General features: G+C 39.7%; 1 protein-coding gene and 1 long non-coding RNA gene across 2 annotated transcripts in view; one reads left to right on the top strand and one right to left on the bottom strand.

Annotated features, from left to right (window-relative positions):
- The window catches only part of GLDC (glycine decarboxylase), a 99,365-nt gene that overhangs the window by 36,773 nt on the left and 35,509 nt on the right, over positions 1–27,083 (bottom strand). The window contains exons 5-15 of the mRNA XM_058695417.1: positions 24,977–25,054; positions 23,148–23,295; positions 22,628–22,824; positions 20,699–20,795; positions 11,677–11,782; positions 10,340–10,479; positions 9,654–9,734; positions 7,705–7,802; positions 7,119–7,203; positions 6,915–6,956; positions 5,647–5,789 (exon numbers count right to left, since the gene is read on the bottom strand). Of these exons, the coding sequence (XP_058551400.1) occupies positions 5,647–5,789; positions 6,915–6,956; positions 7,119–7,203; positions 7,705–7,802; positions 9,654–9,734; positions 10,340–10,479; positions 11,677–11,782; positions 20,699–20,795; positions 22,628–22,824; positions 23,148–23,295; positions 24,977–25,054 (1,215 nt within the window). The remainder of the gene's footprint in view (positions 1–5,646; positions 5,790–6,914; positions 6,957–7,118; positions 7,204–7,704; positions 7,803–9,653; positions 9,735–10,339; positions 10,480–11,676; positions 11,783–20,698; positions 20,796–22,627; positions 22,825–23,147; positions 23,296–24,976; positions 25,055–27,083) is intronic.
- On the top strand, positions 5,236–10,346 carry LOC131491907 (uncharacterized). The gene is made up of 3 exons (XR_009251720.1): positions 5,236–5,552; positions 6,065–6,109; positions 9,656–10,346. It is a non-coding gene; the product is annotated as an uncharacterized LOC131491907 (long non-coding RNA).

Here is a 27,083-nt window from a genome sequence, read left to right as displayed (position 1 = left end):
AAAACCAGAGTTGTATTTCAAGTTCAATATTATTCTCTTCTGCAGAGCTTGGTTCCTTTCCCTTTGTTATGAGCCTTTCACACTTTGAGTACTGAGTTGCTCCTAAAACTGAGGTAGTATATGATTTGCCTCCAACCCGAGGGCAAGCTTCGAAGCTGGCTTCATCATGCCATCAGCTGATGGAGAAATCCTCTGAGATCAGGAGACCCAGGCTAGAAATGAATCTGCAAGCGTCTTACATTGCATTTAATTATTTCATAATACACATGTCCCCCAAATAAAATTAACTTCTTTTCATTTTTTTGAATTAATTTCTTTTTAGATTATATATTATACATATATCATGGTTTAAAAAGGTTTTTCGTAATCTAAAAAAGGATAAGGACAAAAAGTATTGAAATTCTACCACCTTGAGATACCTATTCTTTTCTTTACCTCTTTTGAACTATAACTCTGCATAGATATATAAAACAGTATGGCCATTCCTCAAAAAATTAAACCGAGTCACCATATATCCAATGTCACACTTGAGCATATACCCCAAGAATTAAAACCAGGGACTCAGGAATGTATGTACCAATTTTCATAGTAACAATATTCACAATAGCCAAAGGGTGGGAACAACACAAATGTCCATCAATAAATGAAAAGATAAACAAGATGTGATATATACATACAGTGGAATATTGATCAGCCTTAAAAAGGATATGTTGAGGGGTGCCTGAGTGGCTCAGTTAGTTGAGCATCCAGCTTGGGCTCAGGTCAAGATCTCGCAGTTAGTGAGGTCAAGGCCCGCATTGGGCTCTATGCTGACAGCTCAGAGCCTGGAGCCTGCTTCAGATTCTGCGTCTCCCTCTCTCTCTGCCCCTCACCCATTCATGCTCTGTCTCTCTCTCTCTCTCTCTCTCTCTCTCTCAAAAATAAACAAACATTTAAAAATATTTAAAAAAAAAAAGGATATGCTGACACATGCTACAAGATAAAGACATGGATATAAAGACATTATGCTAAGTAAAATAAGCCAGATATAGAAGGACAAACATGATGTGTTTCCTCCTACATGACATACTTAGAGTAGTAAAGTTAAAAGCAGCAGAAAATAAAAGCACCAGCCAGTGGCTGGTGTAACACAGAAATGGGGAGTTGTTGTTTAATGGGTAAAGAACTTTAAGAAGACAAAGTCCTGGAGTTGGATGGTGTTGATGGTTGCAAAACAATATAAATGTACTTCATGACATTGAATTGTACTCCTAAAAATGTAATTTTTAATTGGTAAATTTTCATGTTATGTTTATTTTACCACAAAAAAAACTTTTAGAGTTGCAAAACATTACTAATGCTATTTCCTAAAATTGTTGCCATATTTAACTTTTAAGTATACGATAGCAGCGCCTGGGTGGTTCAGTTGGATAAGTGTCCAAATGCGGCTCAGGTCATGATCTCATGGTTTGTGAGTTCAAGCCATGCATTAGGATCCCTGCTGTCAGCACAGAGCCTGTTTTGAATCCTCTGCCCCCTCTCTCTCCGCCCCTCCCCTGCTTGCGCTCTCACAAAATAAATAAACTTGAAATAAATAAATAAATATTATACGGTAACAAAAAAGGAAAGGAACCATTTACTCTTTATTTATTTATTTATTTATTGTCTTTATTTATTTTTGAGAGAGACAGAGACAGAGTGTGAGCAGGGAAGGGGCAGAGAGAGGGGGAGACACAGAAAGCAGGCTCCAGGCTCTGAGCTGTCAGCACAGAGCCCAATGAGGGAATCAAACTCCCCAACTGTGAGATCATGACCTGAGCAGAAGCCAGACGCTTAACCTTAACCAACCGAACCACACAGGTGCCAGGGAAAGGAAACATTTAGATATATTTTGGTGTCCAGACTCTAGTCTACAGACATACTGACCAACTCCAATTAGGTATAAGTGAAAACACCAAGAAGTGGTCTTGAGAAGGAAAACAAGATAAAAGGGGCCAGCCAGATAACCCCAGATGAGGCTGGATACTCCCCTTGCATACTTTTGGCTTCTGTAATCTTGTTTGCCTCCTGCCTCCACCAACTACCTGTGTAGCACCACTGATAAAGGACCCCTCCCCTTTTTCTTTTGTCTCTCAACCCCCTACCATCCCCAGCCATAAAAGGAGACTGACCCAAAGTTAGGGCTCAGCCTTTGGAGGTGACTCTGCTAGGCCAGCACTGGTGTGCAATAAACAGTTTTTTGTGATTCCCTGAGTGCATGTGGCTTGTCTCTTCCTAGGTGCCGAGGAGTTGCTGTAACAGCCTCTTGATAATTGCTACCGCACCCTTTATTTTATGAGCATAATTTCAGTGGCTGACACGATACATCAAATTCTTCCTCTGTACAGAACACTCAAGAAAACTTCTTACAATAAATATGAAGCCTACATCAGCATCTTGGATTGGTCACTAGCCAGCAATAAATCATGATAAATAACAGTTAACCCTATGGTAGACTAATTATAATACTTCAAACATAGGTTATAAGATCTGAAAATATAATTCACTTGTGGAAAGAAGCTTAGCACAAGTAAACCAAGATAGTGTCATAGCAAGATAAAAATAAAATCCCTTGCATATAGAATATATGGTGCATACCTTCCTCTTTTCCTCAAATTAAGACATCAAATCACTTTCATCTCTGGAAGCATGGCCCTTGATAGAAGGGCCAACAAAAGAGCAGGGCATTTCCTCACCTGTCAGAGCAGCCTCTGCTAAGAACCAGAAATATCCCTCATCTTAAGCCTCAACTTTGGGTACAGCTACTGTCACTTTCAAATCAGCTCCTAGAAATAAGTGTTACACCTGGGAATCTCTGTAGTGTAAGAAGGCATCACTGACAGGAAAGGCATCTTGATAATGATCTCTTTATTTTCTGCACAACTTAAATGGGGTAATGAAACTCACTGCCAATCATATGAGGAGAGCAGGACAGAGAAACTTCTAAGAGAGTAGTTCTTAACCTTGCCTTGTCTTTCTCTCTTTCTCAAAATAAATAACTTAAAAAAAAAAAAAAACTACTCATGCCTGTGTCCCTTCCCTTACCCCTCTTTTGCTATTAAGATTATGATTCAATTTGTGATTGTGATCTGATCATCAGGATCTTTTTATAAACGCACCACATGAGTAATTTTTATGCAGGGTTGGGAACCATTTTATTAAGGGAAGGCAAACTTCCTCATTTGTAGGTCAGACTTCTGGGAATCCTGTTTTGGCCCTCAATTAGCTGCAAAAGCTAATGATTTAAGAGTTAAAATAATCCTGAAAAATTACTAATCCACAGAAGATGTAATAATATTCCATCACTAGAGGGCAAAATTTCTTCACTTTCAATATTTAACGTATTATTTCTTCAGGCTAATCATTCAGTTTCCTTTCCTCCTTTGAAAAGGAAGAGGGGCCGGATGATGATGTTTTAAAGAAGGCATGAAGCCTGACTTTCATGAATATCATTCCTTCCTATTTATAAAATCAGGGTTCCAGAGGCTATTATTAAAAGATCTCTGTGTCCTTTCATTTGCATATGCCCCCTTCCTAAAAGGTTTGTATTTTATAGGATATACTGTTTTTACAGAGTGCATGGCTTTGCTGTATACCCTATCTTACCAAACAGGAGGTGGGGCTTGGCTGTATCTAAGATCTGATTATTTTCTGTTGCATAGAGTCAGAAAATAAATGTCTCAGTTTTAAAATCATTTGATTTTTGTATCTTGAAATACAAAGTCTGCATTTCTAACAAGCTCCTAGGTGTTGCCAGTGTTGAGGCTGCTGGTGGAAAATTAACACTTGAGTAGTGGAAGGTGGAAAAGCCAGCGGCAGAAACACAACTCTTCTGAAGATACTTAAAAGGTGGACTCCTGCTGGTAGTGTTTGTCTGCCTATCCATCTATGATGTATCTATTCCCATGAAGACAGTTCACAAACCTAGTGGATTGCAGATTGGAAATCAGAAGGGATCAGAATCACTTGTTTGCTTCTTAAAAATAAAGATCCTTAGTCCCAACTGCTGGAGATTATGATTAGTAGGTCTGGAAAGGGACACAGACATTTGTATCTTTAACAAGTACCCAGGAGATTTTGCTAGAGCCCTCTGCTTTTAAAAATCACTGTTATTCTTTATCCACGGGATACAAGTATGCTGTTTCAAAGGGGCACATGCACCCCCATGTTTATAGCAGCATTATCAACAATAGCCAATGTATGGAAAGAGCCCAATGTCCATCGATGGATGAATGGATAAAGAAAATATGGTGTATATATACATACACACACAATGGAGGATTACTAGGCAATCAAAAAAGAACAAAATCTTGCCATTTACAACTACATGGATGGAACTGGAGGGTATTAAGCTAAGTGAAACTAGAGAAAGACAAAGATCATATGACTTCACTCATATGAGGACTTTAAGAGACAAAAGAGATGAACATAAGGGAAGGGAAACAAAAATAATATAAAAACAGGGAGGGGGACAAAACAGAAGAGACTCATAAATATGGAGAATAAACTGAGGGTTACGGGAGGGGTTGTGAGAGGGGGGATGAGCTAAATGGGTAAGGGGCACTAAGGAATCTACTCCTGAAATCATTGTTGCACTATATGCTAACTAGTTTGGATGTAAATTTAAAAAAAATAATAAAAAATAAAATTAGAGTGCTAAAAATAAATAAATAAATAAATATATAAATATCACTCTTCAAAAACATATCCTTTACATATAAGGAGACAGAGGCCAGAGGCGGGCAGGGGACTTTCTTTTTTTTTTTTTTTTTTAATGTTTTATTCATTTTTGAGACAGAGAGAGACAGAGCATGAACAGGGGAGGGGCAGAGAAAGAGAGGGAGACACAGAATCCTAAATAGGCTCCAGGCTCTGAGCTGTCAGCACAGAGCCTGATGCGGGGCTTGAGCTCACAGACCACAAGATCATGACCTGAGCCGAAGTCAGATGCTCAACCAACTGAGCCACCCAGGCACCCCTGGCAGGGAACTTTCAAAGTTAGTGACAGAAGGAACCAGGATCTAGGGTCTCCTGACCCTACTGGATTGAGACGTGGCTTCCAGTTAGGAGTTAATGTATACTTGATTCTAATTATTATGCTATGTCATTGATGGATGTAGTAACTAGTTTCCAAAGACGGCCCACAATGAACCTCAATTCTGGACATTCACACCATGTATCATCCACTCTTGCATTCAAACTGAGCTGACTCTGTCACTTGCTGAATAAATAGCATAGCATCTGGAAATGATGCTGTGAAACTTCAGAGGCTAAGCCTTAAGGAGTTTGCAGCTTCCACATTCTTCCATTATGGAACACTCCATTTTGAACCCAGACAACATTCCAGGAGGAATGACACTCGGGCAACCACATGGAGAAGTCTACATGGGCAAGAACCAAGACCCAGGTCAGCATACTCAGCTGCGCTCCCAGCCAGCTGCCTATCACTAATTTTCTGGCTATGTGAATGTGACTACAATGGACCTTCTAGCCATCCGCCCCAGTGGATTTCAACTGTCTACTCAACTCTCAGAGTAAGAAATAATAAATTGTTTTTTCAAGCTTCCAAGTTTTGGAGTGGGTGTTATACCACATGAGATTGATGAAATGACAGAAGAAATCTCTTACCTGTTAGGCTGGAAAGAGATTCGGTCATAGCCCGTGAGTTCACACAAGTCCTTCTCAAGCTCTCGGAAAAGTTGCTGATATCCTTGAGCTTGGTCCAGAGGCACAAACGGGTGGATATTTGCAAACTCCTTCCATGTAATAGGCTGAAGAGCAATGGGGGAGAAGACACATGCATATATACATATTGTAATAGTAATTACCAATACTAACTTTAATGATGATGATGAGTATAGTAATAGCTAGCACAAAGAGTGCTTACTATGTGCCAGGCACTGTTTTAAGCACTTTAAATATATTCATTTAAACCTCACCACAATCTTAACAGATAAATACTGTTACTGCCATCATTTTACAAGTGGGTCACAAAAGCCCAGAAAGGGAACTTACACAAAAATATAAACTTTTTCTATCTTTTCAGGAACAAAATATATTTATATCCATGAAATCCAATGAGTTGTTGCAGGTAAGGTTTACTCAAACTCTTATACAGCACCTATATTATTCTGTCTTCATTGAGCAGAACAAGATATAAACCAAAGTAAATGGGGAAAACCTTTCTAATAACAATATAACATGATTTCCTTTGCCTGATGTCATTTGTCGTATGGAAAAAAGGAAGATAGTTTTGCTAAAATGGATCCTAGCCTAGTAGAGATACTTACCAACTACATGATCAGGTTACACAAATCTTCTGTTGATATAAGAAATAAATGAAAACCTCCAGTCCATACCCTTCTGGTATTTCTAGAAAGAAGGCTTAAGGTTCTGAATTCTACTGAGCATAATAAACTCCAAGTTGATAAAAGCTTTTTACAATGCAGATTTAAAAGGGGGAATAGGAGGGGCACCTGGCTGGCTCACTCAGTAGACATATGACTCTTAGTCTCGGAGTTGTGATTTGATTTCCACATTGGATGAGGAGATAACTTAAAATAAAATCTTAAAAAAGTACACAAATAAATAAATAACGGGGGTAGGAAAGCATAAATACTTTAATATTAGTTAATTATTAATTACATATATTAATTTAATTAATAATGTTTATTTTAATTAAAAAAAATGATTTTACTCATAAATTTAAATGACCAAGTCGCAATAAAACTAGGGTTTGTCCTGAGATTGTTGAATACCAGGTAAAGAATTATTTAGACAGTTACTAAATCACAGTCCCAGTAGCTTTCTCTAGTTATCCACTTATGTACAAGCTAGAACACTGCTCCTATTAAATTCCTTCATAAGAAAAGTTTTTAAGAAAACCTCCTACTCACTGCGAGTTCAGATGAGCTGTTGAGCTTCATGGTGCAGGACCCCTTTAAGAAGCACATCCAAAATATATCATATTAATGATTTCCTCTTATCCCTCTGATCTCCCAACATGGCCACCCCTTCATTCCTCTTGCAGCATATCAGCTGCAACCCAAAGAGGTGGAACCAGGCGTGAGATAGAAGCAGGAATAAAAGGCAACAATTACCAGTGGAATCATGCTGTGAACAAGGGAAATATCTTTGTTTTCCAATTTCTTCATATATCGGACAATGTTTGTTTCTGAGTGATAGCTATGAACACAAAACACATGATTTGGGCCATTATAATGAGCTAAGAGTCCATGCACATCCTCCTGAAAGATAAGACACACTGAGATCTACCTTCAAACTACAGATCGAATTGAGCCATAGCCAACATGCTAACAAAGTGCCAGAAGGAAGGACATAGAACCCCCACAAACCTCAGGGATGCACCAGGACAAGAAGCTTCCTGTGGTCAGGTTAGGAAGAAGAGGATGTTGAGTTCCTGAGTATGAACATCAGCCTGGCAACTATGCATCCAAACTCCCCTCTTCCTGACAAGTGGGTTAGGGGTTACAGTTCCAATGGAGCAGAGCCAGCAACAGGTGGCTTTGCCACAATCAGGAATGGAATCCTTATGGCAATGGTTTCTTAGTGAGCCATGGCTGAGCTACAAAAACCAGATCCATCTCACAGGTGGATTCAGAAGCCACTCTCTATTGTACTCCTGAGCCACAGTACACAATGCAGAAGTCTCACACCCAAGCAAACCTGTTAAACACTTGATGTGTGAGGAATGAGCTAGTTCTCTTGAAGGCAGTCCCTGGAATACCTCTCCGCTCCTCACCCATGCTTTCGGCAACCAGCTCCTGCATGGAGAGACCACAGAGTAAAGGAAGGGAAGCAAGCCTTGAATTGCTCAGCATGCATTCTGACAAAGTACTGCAGATCTACTACCACTGCCCACCTCCCTGGCATCTGTCATGGTTAGTAAAAGGTATCAGGAGTCATGAATTGTGGCCATTGTCCAGAGCACTATTTTCAAAGTCTGTTGACCTCTGCCTCAGATAAAAAGGAAATATGACAATTTTTATGCCCCCCACTGCACCAAAAAACTTCCTGCATGTTCCTTGAGTAATGAAGCAAGTTCCAGGAAGTTATTTTAAAGTGCTATCCAAAAAAGTTATGATGAGGGGCGCCTGGGTGGCGCAGTCGGTTAAGCGTCCGACTTCAGCCAGGTCACGATCTCGCGGTCCGTGAGTTCGAGCCCCGCGTCGGGCTCTGGGCTGATGGCTCGGAGCCTGGAGCCTGTTTCCGATTCTGTGTCTCCCTCTGTCTCTGCGCCTCCCCCGTTCATGCTCTGTCTCTCTCTGTCCCCAAAAAATAAATTAAAAAAAAAAAAAAAAAAACGTTTATAAAAAAAAAAAAAAAAAAGTTATGATGATACCACTCAAGTAAGGATTCTCACTTGACACAAGCTTAATAAAATACACGCACTAAAATAGGCGAAAGGGCAATCTCTTCAAATAAGGCTGAGAAAACTGGTATCCACATGCAAAAGAATCAAGTTGGATCCTTATCTTACAACATATAGGAAAACTCAAACTGAACTAAGAACCTAAATTTAAAAGCTAAAATTATAAAACTTTAAGAGAAAAACATAGGCACAAATCTGCATTACCTTGGATTTAGATTTTGGTTTCTTAAATACGACACCAAAAGCATGAGTAACATGCTTTTGAGTAACAAAAGAAAAAATAGAGTGGACTTTAATTAAAATAAACTTCTGCATATCAAAGGCACTATCAAGAGAGTTAAGAACTCACAGAATGGGAGGAAATGTTTCCATATCATATCTGATAAGGGTTTATATCCAGAATATATAAATACATGTCTTGTTCTTCATTCTGCCTCAGGCTGATAGTATAGCCATCTAGAGCCCTCAGTGGATACTTCATAAATATTCCTTAAATGCATGGAACAAATACCTGTGGTTAAATTTAATGCAGAATTCTAGACAGAATATGGGTTATTCAGTCCTATTTATTACTTAAGGCTTAAAAAAGAACAGTGTGATATCTCTTTGATGATTTATATTTGTTATCTAATACTCTAGATAAGTCCCTTGTTAAAGAGTGCATAGGCAACCAGGACAGAACCTATTACTACTGACCACTTTCTTTTTTATCCCTGCAAGTGTAACCTTTCTCCTCACATGGCCCTGCAATTTCATTGTTTCAGAAATCAACTTAGTCACACTGTACTGTGTCTAGTTCTCACTATAACCTTGGCCTCTAAGCCTTTATAGTTTCCAAGTGTCTGGAACCTCTCCAGCCTCAGCCTCCTGGTCATTAACGGTGCCATCTTAGATTCACAGAGTCCTCAGAGCCTAACATACTACCTGCCATATATTAGGTGTTCAATAAATATGTTACATGAATGAGTATTTTCCCAGAATTGACATAACCAGGACACCAATGTCATGATTCCCCATTTGGGACAGTTTGAATTAAACACCATTAACCATCCTTCAAATTAGCTTGACTTCCAGTTCCTAGCTAGGGCCCACAGCAGTGACCACTAGCTATAGGGGATGGTCAGTGGCATAATTTTTAACAGCAGTCCACCCAGTTTCACACTTGGAATCACAAGAGGCACAGCTATCTTGGACAACACCTCAAATACTCATTGAGAGAAATGTATCTTCTTATTTTACTTACAGCAGATGACTCACAGCCAAAGATCCACAATAAGTCATCCAGATCTTTTTCACTGACTGTTTCATCAAGAGAAATACCAAGCTGCAGAAATGAAAATTAAAGGGAAAACATCAGTCCTAAACTCCAAGACCAGTGGAGAAACCCCAAGAGAGGTCAAAGGGAAGAAAGTGCTAGATAAAACTCTCAGTTGTTTCAAACTATCAGGGTGCCATTATACCCAAGTTGGCCCGTAGGTGAAGTTGACTAGACGAGTTTAGTTTAGTTTAGTTTAGTTTAGTTTAGGTTTTATGAACCATTTCTGGACCCCAGCAGTCTCATGCCTGCAGGTCACCCCTACTGATGCTAGATAGACTTATCCTTTTCTTCCTTTAACTTACTTCATTAAGGTGCTTATCACACCATACTGGGTATGACACCATACTTCAACAGTCATACTAGGAAGAGTATTATGAGCAAAATATGTGCCTAGGAGTATCATACATGAAAACATAAAGTCTTAAGGAAAGCTAAGAATGAATTATCCTTTGAAGGTCACAATGTTCAAAGTTGGAAAACAAAATTGTTTGTAAGACGTAGATTGTGCCTAAAATTTAAATATTGGGTTTTTAAATAAAGAAGAAAATTTTTAGTGAGTAAAGTTATGAAATCTTAGAGAATATATAAAGAAATGGAAAAGTTTTACTTACCATGCCATCCTCAAAGAGCCGAAAATTGATTTGCCGCTGAGTGGCCCTGTCCAAAACCTCCTTCACTGAGCAGCCACACTGAATCTTCAAAGTGTCAAAGAACAATTCATGCTGGAGTTGATGTCCAGCTCGCTTGAGACCTAGATAAGATAGGAGAGCCACCAGTCCCCAACAAAGAGATCTGCTCCTCTGCTCTTGGCATTCCACAGAGAAATAAAGAGGTAAATTCTAACCATTGTCTATTTCTGGTCTTAGCCACTGTTTTGGTAACTGCTTTTTTTTTTTTTTTGTAAAGAAATTAAATGCTTATTACTATAGTAGAGAGTATTATGAAATAAATACATATAAAAAGAAAAATCACCATAATCACCATCTAGGAATAACCGTGGGTTACATTTTGGTGTGTATTCCTCTAGAACTGTAATGTATGTGTGTATGTGTGCATGTGTGATATATCATACATCTCTTTACACTTTAAAAAAATTTAATGTATCATGAATATTTTTATTTTCTACAGATCAATAACTATATCATTATTTTTAATGGCAGTGTAATATTCAAATGTATGCATGTGCCAGAGTGAATCAATTATTTTTGGACATTTAGGCTGTTTTCAAGATTGTGGTATTATAAATAATGTTTCAATGGACACCTGATTATTTCCTTTAGATACATTTCTAAGAGTAGAATTTTTGGTCCCAAATGTAGGCATATTTTAAAAGGCCTCATAAAAGTTATACCAACATCAGCATTCTTCTTAATCTTTGCCAAAGTAATGGGAGAAACACTATTGTTTCAATTTACATTTCCTTAATAGTGAGGCTGAAATGTCATATGTTTATTGGCCATTGATTTGTGCATGTATTTCTTCTAAAATTTGGGGCATCTGTGTGGCTCAGATGGCTCAGGTCATGATCTCACAGTTAACAAATTCGAGCCCTGTGTCAGGCTCTGTGCTGACAGCTCGGAGCCTGGAGCCTGCTTCAGACTCTTTGTCTCCCTCTCTCTCTCTCTGCCCCTCCTCTGATCACACACTGTGTATCTCTCTCTCAAAAAATAAAAATATTAAAATAAATAAATAAATAAAATAATTTATGCTTCATGATCTTTGGTCATTTTTCTCTGAGTGATCATCCCTCTTGTTTATGGGGTTGAGGGATAAGAAAAATCCATATTAAAATTTTTAACCCTCAGTATATCATAGATGTTGAAGTAATTTCTTATTTGACTTTTAATTTTGAATACAGTATTGGACATACAGTGAGTTTTTTATTTTACTTACTCAGGTTTATCAGTCTTGTTATGTTCGAAAGTTTTTAAACAGATAAATGACTCACCTTCAGACAGAATCAAAGTGGCATTATGTACCCTCCTAGCAATATGCTTCAGCCCATGAGAACCATGGTAGATTGCAAACATGGCAGCCATATTCGCCAAAAGAGCCTAAAACAACAAACAGCATTTAAGGAACCATGTTCAATAACATGATGGAAGACAATTAGTGGGAAGGAGTATTCTCTTGACTTGAAATGCCAAAATTAAAAACAGGGACAAAACAAAATGATCTGCATTAACTATGAGAGGGGGAGACCATTCTTAACCTACCTGACTATCTGAGGGGCAAACACAACATCCAATATACCCAGATCAAATTTGACGACTATAAAGGAGAAGGTTCATTGATGCAATATAAACATGTCACTCATAAGGGGAAGATCAAGCTGTCATTAAATATTGATGGGCAATATTTAATGTTGCAAGATGTGGAGCACTAAAGTCATCCGGGAAAAAAAGTGATATCCAAGGATTTTATACTCAATCAGTTATTCAAGGATAAAACCAACAAGGAATTTTCAAATATATAAGAACTCAAGGGGGCCCCTGGGGAGTGTCCGACTTCAACCCAGGTCATGATCCCGTGCTTTGTGGGTTCAAGCCCCGTGTTGGGCTCTGTGCTGACAGCTTGGAGCTTGGAGCCTGCTTCAGATTCTGTGTCTCCCTCTCTCTCTGCCTCTCCCCTGCTTGCACTCTGCCTGTGTCCGCAAAAAAAATAAATATTAAATAAAAAAAAAAAAACTCAGGGAACATATCTTCTGAGAACTTAAAGCACTAGACACTGAATTTCAGCAAACCAAGAGATGAATAGGGATTATGTGGCAAGGTTCTACCAAATATGAAAATGAAGGATGCAGTGGAATAAAACCAAAATAAATTTGCAGGACATGTATTAGGAAGAGAAAATCAGAATCTACTGGCTATTTCCTCTCTGCTCATAGCAAGGTCACTTTCTAAAGTAATGATATCTCCCCTTGACCATTGGCCTGAAGTTTCACAAAAATATTTACAGGGAAGTATATGTTTTTGTGTGACAGAAAATAGGAAAGAATGGCATTGAAATTTCTCAGAAATAAGGGACACAGACAACTCCAATGATGCTTCAGTGAGGAAGTCCTGCATGGGGAGCAAGGAAAGGCCCCACTGTGATGGCATGTAGGTCAGGAAGGAGGATAAAAAGAGAATGGTTAGGATGAGAGACCAAAATAAGTGACAACGAGGGGGAAAATGATGGAGGCCCACCTCCTGCTTCTCTTCCTCTTGGTCTTATCCTTATTGGCTTTATCATCCTAGATCCTGCCAATAAGCAATCTTCTACCCATGCAATATCATCCTTGCCCCCCAGGTAATTGGTCCAAAACCAAGTCTCAGACTCCTTCCCTACCCAGTCCACTCCATTCTCCCACAGCCCCTCCTATTTTACTGGTCTAGCACCTAGACTCTGATATTTCCAGTCCCACTAGTGACTTTTCTACTAATGTACAAGGTTAGCAGTTCAAGGTCAACTTCACAGTCAATCATCCTAGAGTGGGAAGAACACCTGAAAAACACAGTGCTTTAAAGTTGGAAGGTGTTCATTATTGGATCTAGTGTCAGGTGCATATTTTCTTTGCTAGGCTACTAGAAGGAAACCATGGGACCACTGGAAAACAAGAAACAGTTCACAAAAAATACTAGAAACTGAAACCAACAGTCAATAAAGAAAATGGAAAGGAAAAGAAAACATCTGAAAACAGAGAAATGGACTTCATTGGGCCAAAATTCCCCAAGAGAGTTTAGACTATCGTGTGGGACTCTATACAACAACTAGTTGTTGGGGCACCAGGGTAGCTCAGTCGGTTTAGTGTCTGACTTTGGCTCAGGTCATGATCTCATGATCTCACAGTGAGTTCGAGCCCCACTTTGGGCTCTGTGCTGACAACTCAGAGCCTGGAGCCTGCTTCAGATTCTGTGTCTCCCTGTTTCTGTCCATCCTCTGCTTGCACTCTGTCTCTGTCTCTCTCTCTCAAAAATAAACATTAAAAAAAATTAAGATAAAAAAAAGAAAGAAATGTAGAAGCACTACAATACATTCCAGCTATGAAGAGGGCAAGTCAAACAATCCATGACACTGTGTATCTAAATGCTTATGACTACTACAGGAGAATTAAAACTCAGGCCTCATAATCACAAAATCCTCTGGAAGCCTCTCATTGTAACAGCTTTGTAGATGGTGGTTCATGTCCCTTTTTAATCCAGAGGTGATTCTTGAGTAGCCAACAAATTGATGACTAGTAAAATCATTTTTAGGGGCTCCTGGGTGGCTCAGCTAGTTGGGTGACTGACTCTTGATTTTAGCTCAGATCATGTCTCATGTTTTATGAGCTAGAGCCCCACATCAGGCTCTGCACTGACAGTACAAAGCCTGCTTGAGATTCGTCCTCTCTCTCTGCTCTTCCCCCACTTGCACTCTAGTGGTCTCTCTAAAAATAAACTTAAAATTTTTAAATCATTTTTAGAAATCTTAGAAAGGCATTAGAACTCCAAAGGAAGTTCAGACAAATAAAGACCGAGAAAATTTGAATTTTCTGGATAATCTGGATAAAGTTAATTAGTATACTTAAAGAAAGTAATTTTTTAAAAAAGGAGTAAACAAAAGCTCGTGATTAAAATTTGCTCAAGACTTTGGGAGGGAGGGGCCAAGATGGCGGGGCAGCGGGCTTCTCTCATCTCTGAAATGCAGCTAACCCTTTTGCACACCTAGAAAATTGATCTGAGGAATAAAACAACAATCTGCATAACTTAAGCTAAAGGTAAGTGGCAGGGAGAGATGAACTGGGGGAGAGAGAAGGCATGGAGGGTAGGGAGCTGTTTATGAGAAGAGAGAAGAGACAAAGGGGGGAGAGTACAGGAAAAGCACTCCCCCCAGAAGTAACTGGAGAGAAAAGAGAGAGTGGAAGAACCCTCAAGTGACTGAACAAAAAGAGGAGAAAAGACAGGGTTGATACCATAAGGACTCTATAAACAGAGGAGAGCAGACTGGAAAATTCCTCAGCTCAATACCTGGTGGTGCTCAGCAGGAGGGGCGAATCCCCAGGAGCAGGCAGTGAGGTCCAAAGAGACAAAAGGCCACACAGGGAGAAGCGGTTCCCCTGCTAGGAGAGCATTTGGTAGAGGCCTTATGGTCTCCCCACAGGCAAAGATCCCAATGGACCCCGAAGAATAGTCACGTTTGCTGGCATTGGAGGAAAGATGCCAGGGGGTGGTGAAATCTGGTGCTGGCTAGATGTTCCGATTTACCATAATCCTTGAACCTTTACTGCCATGAAATTGCACGGACTTTTTCTGGGGCAAGACAGCACCCAGCCAGAATTTTTCAAACTCTGCAATACTGCAATTGTACAAACATTCCCGGGAGCAAACTGGCATACAGGCATTGCTTGTTGAGACCCTCCCCCAAAGGGTTGGAGTGGGCTCAAGCCACAGGGCCCTCAGAAATGAGGGGTATGGAAAGACAGTCCCAGCTGAGATAAAATTTGGGAGGGAGGTGCCACCTGGCAGGCTGATGGCTTGGACATCAGTATGTATTACAAACCTGTAATCATTAAGACCATATGGTACTGGCACTTGAACAGACACACAGATCAATGGAACAGAATAGAGAACTCAGAAATGGCCCCACACATGCATAGCCACCTAATCTTTGACAAAGCAGGAAAGAATATCCAATGGAATAATGACAGTCTCTTCAGCAAATGGTTTGGGGAAAACTTGACAGCAACATGCAGAAGAATGAACCTGGACCACAATCTTACACCATACACAAAAATAAACTCAAAATGTGGTGCCTGAGTGGCTCAGTCAGTTAAACATCCGTCATGGTCTCAGGTCATTATCTCACAATTCATATGTTGGAACCCCGCATCAGGCTCTGTGCTAACAACTAAGAGCCTGGAGCCTGCTTCAGATTCTGTGTTGCCCTCTCTCTCTGCCCCTCCCCCACTCAAGCTGTCTCTTTCTCACTGTCTCTCTCTCTCTCTCCAAGAAAATAAATATTAAAAAAAATTGTTAAATAAATAAATAAAATAAACTCAAACTTCTTTATCCAAAGAAGACATCCAGATGGCAAACAGACACATGAAAAAATATTCAATATCACTCAGCATCAGGGAAATACAAATCAAAACCACAATGAGATACCACCTTACACCAGTCAGAGTGGCTAAAATGAACAACTCAGGCAACAACAGATGTTGGTGAGGGTGCAGAGAAAGAAGAACCCTTTTGCACTGCTGATGGAAATCCAAACTGGTGCAGCCACTCTAGAAAACAGATGGAGGTTCCTCAAAAAATTAAAAATAGAACTACCCTATGACCCAGAAATTACACTACTAGGTATTCATCCAAAGGATACAGGTGTGCTGTTATGAAGGGGCACATGCACACCAATGTTTATAACAGTACTATCGACAAAAGCCAAAGTGTGGAAAGAGCCCAAATGTCCATCAAAGATGTGGTGTGTGTGTGTGTGTGTGTGTGTGTGTGTGTGTGTGTATTATTACTTGGCAATCAGAAAGAATGAAATCTTGGGGCGCCTGGGTGGCGCAGTCGGTTAAGCGTCCGACTTCAGCCAGGTCACGATCTCACGGTCCGTGAGTTTGAGCCCCGCGTCAGGCTCTGGGCTGATGGCTCAGAGCCTGGAGCCTGTTTCTGATTCTGTGTCTCCCTCTCTCTCTGTCCCTCCCCCGTTCATGCTCTGTCTCTCTCTGTCCCAAAAATAAATAAACGTTGAAAACAAAAATTTTTAAATAAAAAAATAAATAAAAAAAAAAAAGAAAGAATGAAATCTTGCCATTTGGAACTACATGGATGGAATTAGAGTGTATTATGCTAAGTGAAATTAGAGAAAGACAAATATCATATGCTTTCACTCATATGTATAATTTAAGATGCAAAACAATTGAACATAAGAGAAGGGAAGCAAAACTAGTAAAATAAACAGCGGGACAAAACATAAGAGACTCTTAAATATAGAAAACAGAGGGTTGCTGGAGGGGTTATAGGTGGGAGAATTAGCTGAATGGGCAAGGGGCATAAAGATGACACTTGTTGGGATGAGCACTGGCTATTATACATAGGGGATTAATCACTGGAAACTATTCCTGAAATCATTATTGCACTATATGCTAACTTACTTGGATGCAAATTTAATAAATAAATAAATAAATAATAGAGATGCTCAAAATCATTAGTTATAAGGGAAATTCATATGAAATCCACATGAGAGGGGCGCCTGGGTGGCGCAGTCGGTTAAGCGTCCGACTTCAGCCAGGTCACGATCTCGCGGTCCGTGAGTTCAAGCCCCGCGTCGGGCTCTGGGCTGATGGCTCGGAGCCTGGAGCCTGTTTCCGATTCTGTGTCTCCCTCTCTCTCTGCCCCTCCCCCGTTCATGCTCTGTCTCTCTCTGTCCCAAAAATAAATAAAAAACGTTGAAAAAAAAAAAAAAAAAAAAAAAAGAAATCCACATGAGATAATCACTTCACAGTCACTAAGATGGCTATAACCAGAAAGGCAGTAACAAGAATTGGTGAAAACACGAAGAAATTAGAACCCATATACACTAGTGAAAGTGATGTAAAATGATGCAGCCACTTTGGAAAAGTTCAGTGTATATTTATAATATGACCCAGTAATTCTACTCCTCAGTATGTGCCTAAGAGCACTGAAAACATGACCCCACAAAATCTTGTACATCAATGTGCATAACCACTTTAGTCAAAATAGAAAAAAGTGAAAACAACCCAAATATCCATCAGTTGATGAATGGATAAACAAAATGTGGTATGTCCATACAATGAGATATTATTCAGCCATAAAAAAATGAAGTACTGATTCATACTAGAATATATATGAAACTTGAAATCATTATGCTAAGTGAAAGAAGCTAGGCACAAATGGCCACTTATTGTATAATCCCACTTATATGAAATGTCCAGGATGCAAAGACAGAAAGTAGATTAGTGGTTCTCAAGGGCTGCAGGGAAGATAAAAGGATGGGGAACAATCACTTCATGGGAACATGTTTCATTTTGGGATGATGAAATGTTTAGAAATGAATGCCAGTGATGGTTGCACAACTTTATAAAAATACTAAAAATCATTGAACTGTATACTTTATTTTTTGAAAAAATTTTAATGTTTATTTATTTCAAGAGAGAAAAAGACAGAGCATGAGCAAGGGAGGGGCAGAGAGAAAGGGAGACACAGAATCTGAAGGAGGCTCCAGGCTCTGAGCTGTCAGACCAGAGCCTGACACAGGGCTCAAACCCATGGACTGTGTGATTATGACTCGAGCTGAAGTCAGACGCTTAACCCATTGAGTCACTCAGGTGCCCCAGAACTGTATACTTTAAAAGAGCAAATTTTGGGGCACCTGGGTGGCTCAGTCGATTGAGTATCTGACTTCGGCTCAGGTCATGATCTCACAGTCTGTACTGGCAGCTCAGAGCCTGGAGCCCGCTTCTGATTCTATGTAGCCCTTTCACTCAGTTCCTCCCCGCTTGCACTCTGTCTCTCTCTCAAAAATAAAGAAACATTAAAAAAAATTTTTTTAAGGGCAAATTTTATGGAAAGGTATACCTCAGTGAAAGAGCTGATGAAATGTAAATTATATCTGAACACACCTGACTAGATAAAAGTTAATGAAAAAATGGCTTGTGGTGGTAAAACCTAAGATGTAAGAAAACACAAAGAACATGATGCAAATTCAGAGATCTGTGAAATATCACAAGTATACAGAAGAATTTTTAAAAACAATTTAGTAACACACTTTCAGAGATTAAAGGAAAAAAAAATCTCTGTACCACCAACATTGCAAAGCAAGGACAAGTACACTGTGGAGCCTGTCATACTCAAGAGGAAAAGGGGCAGCCTGAGAACACAATGCAGTTGCTTTAAGAAGCAGAGGCTGGGGCACCTAGATGACTCAGTTAAGTGTCTGTCTCATGATTTCGGCTCAGGTCATGACATGATCTCACGGTTTGTGGAATCAAGTCCCGCATGGGGTTCCATACTGTCAGTTTGGAACTTGCTTGGGATTCTCTCTCTCCCTTTTTCTCTGCCCCTCCCCTATTCTCTCTCTCTCTCTCTCTCTCTCTCAAAATAAATAAGTAAACATTAAAAAAAAAATCAGAAGACTGGAGAAAATCAGAAGACAGAGAGCTCAAGGAGCATTTCCAAAGATACATCATCTCCTAACAAAAAAGAATAATTGCATCTTTATAGAGAATGACACTGGAGTTATGGGCAACTGCTTCATACAACCAATTATGAAAAGAAACTCATGAAATGGAATAGACAATGCATAGCTGGAAGTTCTCCAGAATGAGAAAATTAAAATCAGAGAAGACAGAGTTGGGCTATCTCCAGGGCAAATATGACTTTAATAATTGCTAAAAAAGATAGAGACCTTTGTTCAGCCCAAGTTCACCTGTAAAATTAATTCCAAACATTGAAGCAGAAAACCCCTTGGGGTGCCTGGGTGGCTCAGTCGGTTGAGCATCCGACTTTGGCTCAAGTCATGATCTCAAAGTATGTGGGTTCGAGCCCCTCATAAGGCTGTGATGACAGCCTTGATCAGAGCATACAGCCTGCTTCAGATTCTGTGTCTCCTTCTCTCTGTCTCCCCCTCCCCTGCTCATGCTCTGTCTCTCTCTGTCCCTCAAAAATAAATAAATGTAAAAAAAATTTTTTTTTCCTAAAGAAAACCCCTTAATTCACTTATAATCAGACCAGCATTTTTTTGGAAGAACATGGGCAGAAAGGGCAAGACAGGAGCAGTCAGCTGCAGAGGACAGAGAAATATTTAAGCAGATAATTCAACAAATGACGGGTAAGCTACAGAAAGTAACAGCATCGTATAAAGTTCAACTTGCTATCAACAGAGGAAAAGTTTGTGACAGCTAGCTCCATCCTAAGATAATAGAAGAGCTCTTACCTGAAAAGAAATAGCCACCTTTTTTTTTTTTTTTTAAATGTATTTAGTTAGAGAGACAGAGAGAGAAAGAGACAGAGAGCAAGCAAGGGAGGGGAAGGAGGTGCATGGAGAATCCTAAGCTGGCTCTATATTGTCAATGCAGAGCTTGATGCAGAGCTCAAACTCATGAACAGTGAGATCATGACCTAAGCTGAAATCAAGAGTCAGATGCTTAACCAACTGAACCACCCAGGTGCCCTGAAGCAGCCACGTTCTTGAGGCAACAGATACAGGAAAACCTACTGAGGAAAGTATTCCAAAGACCAATAGCTATAGAACCAACTTTAATAATACCTTATCATCTACTGACCCTGGAAAGGGTTTCTAAAACCTGGTGGTGGTGCTTTGAGCCAATGACCTGAGAGAAAAAACTACTGTACTGCCCAATGAGGTATGGGTGAGATCTCTTTCTCTGACCCTGAATGGAGAAGATGGACCTAGAATGGATTGGATGCTCAGGAACCATCTTCTACCTAAGTCTAGAAATTGGCTGGGTCTCAAACACTGCTCCCTCTGACCTGAGTCCTGGGCAATTTCCAGGCTCATCAGGAACTTGCGAAGCTCCTCCTCTTTTATTCCATCCATTTCAAGAATGATTTTCATGAGCCCACAGTAAGAATACCCCAAGACCACCACCAGCTGGTCAGTCTGTACCATCCCCTCAAGCACAGTCACCTCAAACACTCTCACTTTGCTTCCTCACCACATTCCTGGAGGGCTTCCATTTTAGCCCTAAGAGAAGGTGCCCAATAGCCACCCATAATGGACCTGCCTATGGCCAAGATTACTAGAGACACTGAAGTATAAAGTATGTACATGGACAGAGCTCCAGGTAAATACATCGTATTTTGGTTCTGACAAGATCACAAGGTTTCTCTACCAATAAGATCTCTCCATTTCTGGTGTGCACACTGGTCAGTAGGTGGTGAAGGGAAATTAAGTGAATGAATGAGCAGCTCATGTCTACAGATTATAAGGCATTCAGTGGGAAGGACAGTCATGTGATCTACCTGAGCTGTACAAATGTTGCTAGTAGCTTTGTCTCTTCGGATGTGTTGTTCCCTGGTTTGAAGAGCAAGACGATACACTTCTTTCCCAGTGGCATCTCTGGGCAGAGAATAAAACATCTAGTTAGCAAAGATAATCACTACACCAAGGGTAGTCACAAATAGACCTGCTTCTTTCCTTCCCAGCTTGAAGGGAACCCAGCGAATTTATTCGGCTGCAAGGCCATAAGGAAATAATTACCAAGCCGTCCACTTCTAAATAGGGCTACTAATTTTTAGTATGTACTTTGAGGGAGGGACCAAGGTATACACAATAAAGCTAGGAACCTTGAATGGAAACTTCCCAGGAATTACCCAGGCTAATATAATGATGGTGAATGTGGACTGAATTTAAAATTAAATTTAATGAAAAAAAATTAAATTTAATGAGAATTAAAGTTGACTATGAGCTTCTTGGCACACACAGGAAAAGGGGAAATATCTCACAAAGGAATTAATTTCTTCACTGAAAATCTAAAGTAACTATACAGCTATTAAGAAAAAGAATGTGCTGAATCACTAAATTGTACACCTGAAATTAATATTACACTGTATGTTAACTAAATGGAATTTAAATAAAAACTTTAAAAAAAAGAATGTTAATAATCTTACCACCTATCTCTAAGAAAAATTTTCCTTCTTTCTGAATACAGTTAATAATTTGGATAACATGGAGCACCTGGGTGGCTTAGTCGGTTAAGGGACCTACTCATGATTTCGGCTTGGGTTGTGACCTCTTAGTCGGGAGATGAAGCCCCACAAGTAGGATTCCATGCTGAGTGAAGAGTCTGCTTGGGATTGTCTGTCCCTCCCCTGCTCGCTCTCTCTCTCTCTCTCTCTCTCTCTCTCAAAATAAATACACATTAAAAGAAAAGTATTTGGATAAACACAAAGATTCAGCAGTCTTATCCTATATTTCATCAAGCTCTGGGGTCCATTTTTCAGAAAGGTAAGTTCAATATAAAAATCAGCAGACAATAATTAATATATTAAACTTTTATTAATTAGAATAGTCTCTACCTCATCTCATCTGGTCAAGACACATCATTGAAAGAAACTAATGTAAGAATATTTGAAGACATTTATTTTTACACTGAAAAGCAAGGTGCCTCTTGCTATTATGTGATAATCCATGAGTATTTCAAAAATTCACATCATTCACTAATATAGACTATTCACTTAGGTTAGTAAGTCCAACCTCTATGAAAGGTCTAGTCTAAAAGATCATGCTAAATTTCCCCAGTAATGATCATGTCATTCATCTAAATTCTTAATCTGAGCTTTATCAATGAATAGCACTTGGGAAGATACATTTGGAAATTACTAGCCGGGTGCCTGGGTGGCTCACTCAGCTGAGCGTCCAACTTCAGCTCAGGTCATGCATGATCTCACAGTTTGTGGGTTCAAGCCCCCAAGTCAGGCTCTGTGCTGACAGCTTGGAGCCTGGAGCCTGCTTCGGGATTCTGTGTCTCCCCCCCTCTCTCTCTGTCCCCCCCACCCCACCCCTGCTGGTGCTCTCTCTCTCTCTCTCTCTCAAAAATGAACAAATAAACATTTTTTTTTAAATTACTGGAATAAACAAGTGGCAGGCCTCTAGGATCACATTATGTTCATGATAATCTCTCACTATACTTGTATTTTACATAACTGTGTAGCATGATAATGCTTTTGAGAATGAAACTGGTCAGATAAAAAACACACCTAGAATATCAAGTCTTTCAATGCTTTCAACAACCTAATTTAATTCACTTATATGCCTTCAATACAAATATGTTATAAATTATTATATACATGGCCCAGGTATATTTAGAGAGAAATCAACAACTTTTGTGATAAGAAGGAACAAAGAAACTAATAGTAACAATAAAAGGGTAGAAACATGAGCTGCTTTACCTTGTTACCCCCACCATTCTCCCAGGCATCATCCTCACCAAACTTTCTCTGACAGCGAAAAAGGCTGCATGTGGTCCGCCATAGCCCAGTGGCACTCCAAATCTCTGTGAGCTACCTAGGGCAATGTCTACACCAAATTCTCCAGGTGGCCTCAAGATACATAGAGCTAAAAGGTCAGTAGCACAGCAGGCCAGACTCTAAAGAGGAAACAAGAGAAAATGGACATGGTTGTTCCCTTCCCCTGAAAGAAGTGGGAGAGTAGCAAATTATCCCCAATATAAGCAGACAGACAGAGGGTTGTTTCATGCCATTTACTCATTGATTCACTAAAAAATATTTACGGAGTTTTTACTATGTACCAGGAATTAGTTGGTGAACAAAACAAATTTTAAGGCAGGCAGGAAGGAGACAGTTTTACCATTCCAGGTGATACAAATATGGAAATTAAGACACATCCAAAAATCATAATACAAGGTTGGGACAGATCTACGTGGACCCCCGCAAGGAGACAGCTGCCTACCCCCGTCTGATGGGCCTTCTCCACGAGCTCTGTGAAATCTTCCACCTTCCCCTCAGTGTCTGGGTACTGGAAAAGCACTCCACTAACATCTTTTCCACTGAAGTCCATTTCATGGGGTAATTTCAGCTCAATGAGAACTCCATTGTATCTGGAAAGACAGAAGACAAAGAACAATCATGCTTTTGGTTTTCAAAAGGAAATGAAACTCCGTAAAATTTGTTTTCAGTGATAGAGAATTCATATTCTGTGTCCTTCCTCGTCACCACCATCCCCCCCCCCAACTTCATCCAATACACACACACCCCCATCTCACACCTGACTAGTAACAATGCTTCACACCATCTCACATGCTGCCAACAGTCTGACTTCTGTTTCTCTCTTGTACATTCCCTTACCATTCCCATTACCCCTTTCCTGCCAGAACCTTCTGAGAGGATCAGGAACATGGCTTCCTAGGACTAAAGAATCAATTCCTGCAATTACAGAGCTGTCTCACCAGGTCACCACCTTCACCCAGGATCAGTTTTAGATGAATGGAAAACCATCAATTAAACAAAGAGAAAGACCTTCCCTAACCATCCAGTTCCAATCATATGTGAGAATACACCTTCTAAAGGGATGGTGGTATGGGGTTGGGGGAGATTGCCCAGCTCTTACAAGAAGAAAACAGGCGGCTCAGTAGTTTAAGTGTTCAGCTTCGGCTCAGGTCATGATCTCACAGTTTGTGAGTTCAATCCCCACATCAGGCTCTTGCTGACAGCTCAAATTCTAAAGCCTGCTTTGGATTCTGTGTCTCCCTCTCTGTCTGCCCCACCCCACTCACACTGTCTCTCTCTCTCTCAAAAATAAACAAGCATTTAAAAAACACAAAAGGGGCACCTGGGTGGCTCAGTCGGTTAAGCGTCTGACTTCGGCTCAGATCATGACCTCACGGTTTGTGAGTTTGAGCCCCACATTGGGGTCTGTGCTGACAGCTCAGAGCCTGGAGCCTGCTTCAGATTCTTTGTCTCCCTCTCTCTCTGCCCCTCCCATGTTAATGCTCTGTCTCTCTCTCTCAATAATAAATGTTAAAAAAAATTTTTTTTAGACCCAAAAAAACAAGAAGAAAGCAAATAAACACACTGGCAAGTGATAGTTGTGCTGTTTATCTGATTGCAGCACTAAACAAATACAGTACACTTGCTTTAATCTATATCATACCACATCTAGGTTTAAGTGGATTCTGTATAAACTATGTTTGCAAGAATACACACAAAACCCTAATTGTGGGAGAGTTCCATTTTCTCCCTCTGCTTTGCAAACTCTGAAACATTGCTGAAATTATTTTAATATTTTAATTTTATTTTTACAAAAAGGAAACAAATAACATGGTTACTCAATATAGAGCAGAGGTGGGGCACCTGGGTGGCTCAGTTGGTAAGCGTCCAACTTCAGCTCAGGTCATGATCTCACAGTTCATGAGTTCGAGCCCCGCTCAGGCTTTGTGCTGACAGCTCAGAGCCTGGAGCCTTCTTTGGATTCTGTGTCTCCCTCTATCTCTCTGCCCCTCCCTTACTTGTACTCTGCCTCTCTTCAAAAATAAATAAAACATTAAAAATTTTTAAAAATAAATAAATAAAGCAGAGCCAACTAAAGTCACTCGTGTTCTCTCAGTTCTGACACATTTTTCTTACCAGCAAGATCTCAGGAAGAAAGTGGGAAAGAAAGTAAAATTCAACAACCGCAATTTAAACCAGGTTCACTTCCAATCAGTTTGGAAGTAAGAAAAGAAACAACAGAGATGAGCATGATACTATCCCTGAGTTCAAAAAATGAGTGAAATTAATTACTTAGCCCGAGTCTGGACCACAGCTATTGTCTGTGGGTGGCAACGGGGGTCAACCAAAAATTTCTTCCTCTTATTGTGTCTGTTGGAAAGAAAAATCACATTAAAAAATGCACATTAAAGAAATCAAAGTATCTTCTAAGAATGCAAAGCAAAATTGGTACTTAGGGAATCTCTGAGCATGGTATAAAATATGAGGCATTAATTACAGTGGTTAGAATTCTACTGAAATCCAATTTGTGTTGTTAAAAAAAAAAACAAAAAAAAAAAACAGTTACCAAATGGGAGTCACTTGTGCTAGGCCCATGTCACCAAACTGAGGCTTAATACATACCTGATTACAACCTTTCCGAGTAATATAATCTTAACTAGTCAGTCTAGAATTTCCTGGTAAGCACCAAAGAGGTAATTCACCTAATAAAACACTTCTTGTCTCCCAAAGGAAAGTGACCTTGCTCTAAATAATCCCTTTTTTGTTTCTTTAGGACTTCCTTCACCTACCTTTAAAAACCTTTCCCTTTCAAACTGGACAGAAACATGTAAAAGAATGAAACTGGACCACTTTCTTATACCATACATAAAAATCTATTCGAAATGGAGGAACGGCCTAAATGTGAGACAGGAAACCATCAAAATCCTAGACAAGAGTACGGGCAGTAACCTCTTTGACATCAGCCATAGCAACTTCTTACTAGATGGATTTCCTGAGGTAAGGAAAACAAAAACAAAAATGAACTATTGGGACCTCATCAAGATAGAAAGCTCTACACAGCAAAGGACAAAATCAACAAAACTAAAAGGCAACCGATGGAATGGGAGAAGATATTTGCAAATGACATATCTGATAAAGCGTTAGTATTCAAAATCTATAAAGAACTTACCAAACTCAACACCCACAAGACAAATAATCCAGTGAAGAAATGGGCAGAAGATATGAACAGACAATTTTCCAAAGAAGACATCCAGATGGCTAACAGACACATGAAAAGATGCTTAACATCACTCATCGTCAGACAAATACAAAATAAAACACAATGAGATACCACCTCCCACCTATCAGAATGGCTAAAATTAACAACACAGGAAAGAACAGGTGCTGGTGTGGACACAGAGAAAGGGGGACTCTCTTACACCATTGGTGGGAATGCAAATTGATGCAGCCACTCCGGAAAACAGTATGAGTTTCCTCAAAATGTTAAAAATAGAACTACCCTATGATCCAGCAACTGCACTGCTAGGTATTTACCCAAAGGATACAAAAATACAGATTCAAGAGGATACATGCACCCCAATGTTTATAGCAGCATTATCAACAATAGCCAAATTGTGGAAAAGAGACCAAATGTCCATTGACTGATGAATGGATAGTGATACACACATGCACACATGGGCAGGCACACACACACACACACACACACACACACACACACAAGCATGCACAATGGAATATTACTTGGCCATCAAAAAGAATGAAATGTTGTCATTTGCAACAATGTGGATAGAGCTAGAGAGTATTATGCTAAGTGAAATAAGTCACTAGGAGAAAGATAAATACCATATAATATTACTCATATGTGGAATTTAAGAAACAAAACAAATGAACATAGAGGGGGGAAAGGGAGGAAAATCAGGAAACAGATTCCTAACTATAGAAAACAAACTAAGGGCTGCTGGAAGGGAGGTGGGCAGGGGGATGGGTTAAATAGGTGATTGATACTTAAGAGGGCACTTGTTGTGATGGGCCCTGGGTGTTGTATAACTGTTGAATCACTAAATCCTACACCTTAAACAAATATTACACTGTACATAAACTAACTAGAATTTAAATAAAAACCTGAAAAAAGAAAATTAAATCATTGAGGTGGGGGGTGGGGGAGAAACCTTTCCCTTTCTGTAGGCCTTTGGTGCTCCGTTCTACTTTATTTATCTTTATTGAATAAAAATCTTTAAATTTACTCAGTTGAATTGGGTTTTTTTTTAACACCAATCTGATCCATTTAGCAAAATCAATCTTAAGTTGGTTTAAATTTTGAAAAATATGCTAGGAGTTAAGAGAAATACAAACAGGGTAGCAATTGGGTACAAGTTGAAATAAAAAACTGTTTTCTTTT

The sequence above is a fragment of the Neofelis nebulosa genome, chromosome 12, assembly GCF_028018385.1.
Source record: "Neofelis nebulosa isolate mNeoNeb1 chromosome 12, mNeoNeb1.pri, whole genome shotgun sequence".
Classification (NCBI taxonomy): domain Eukaryota; kingdom Metazoa; phylum Chordata; class Mammalia; order Carnivora; family Felidae; genus Neofelis; species Neofelis nebulosa.
This window is presented reverse-complemented; position numbering and strand designations above follow the sequence as displayed.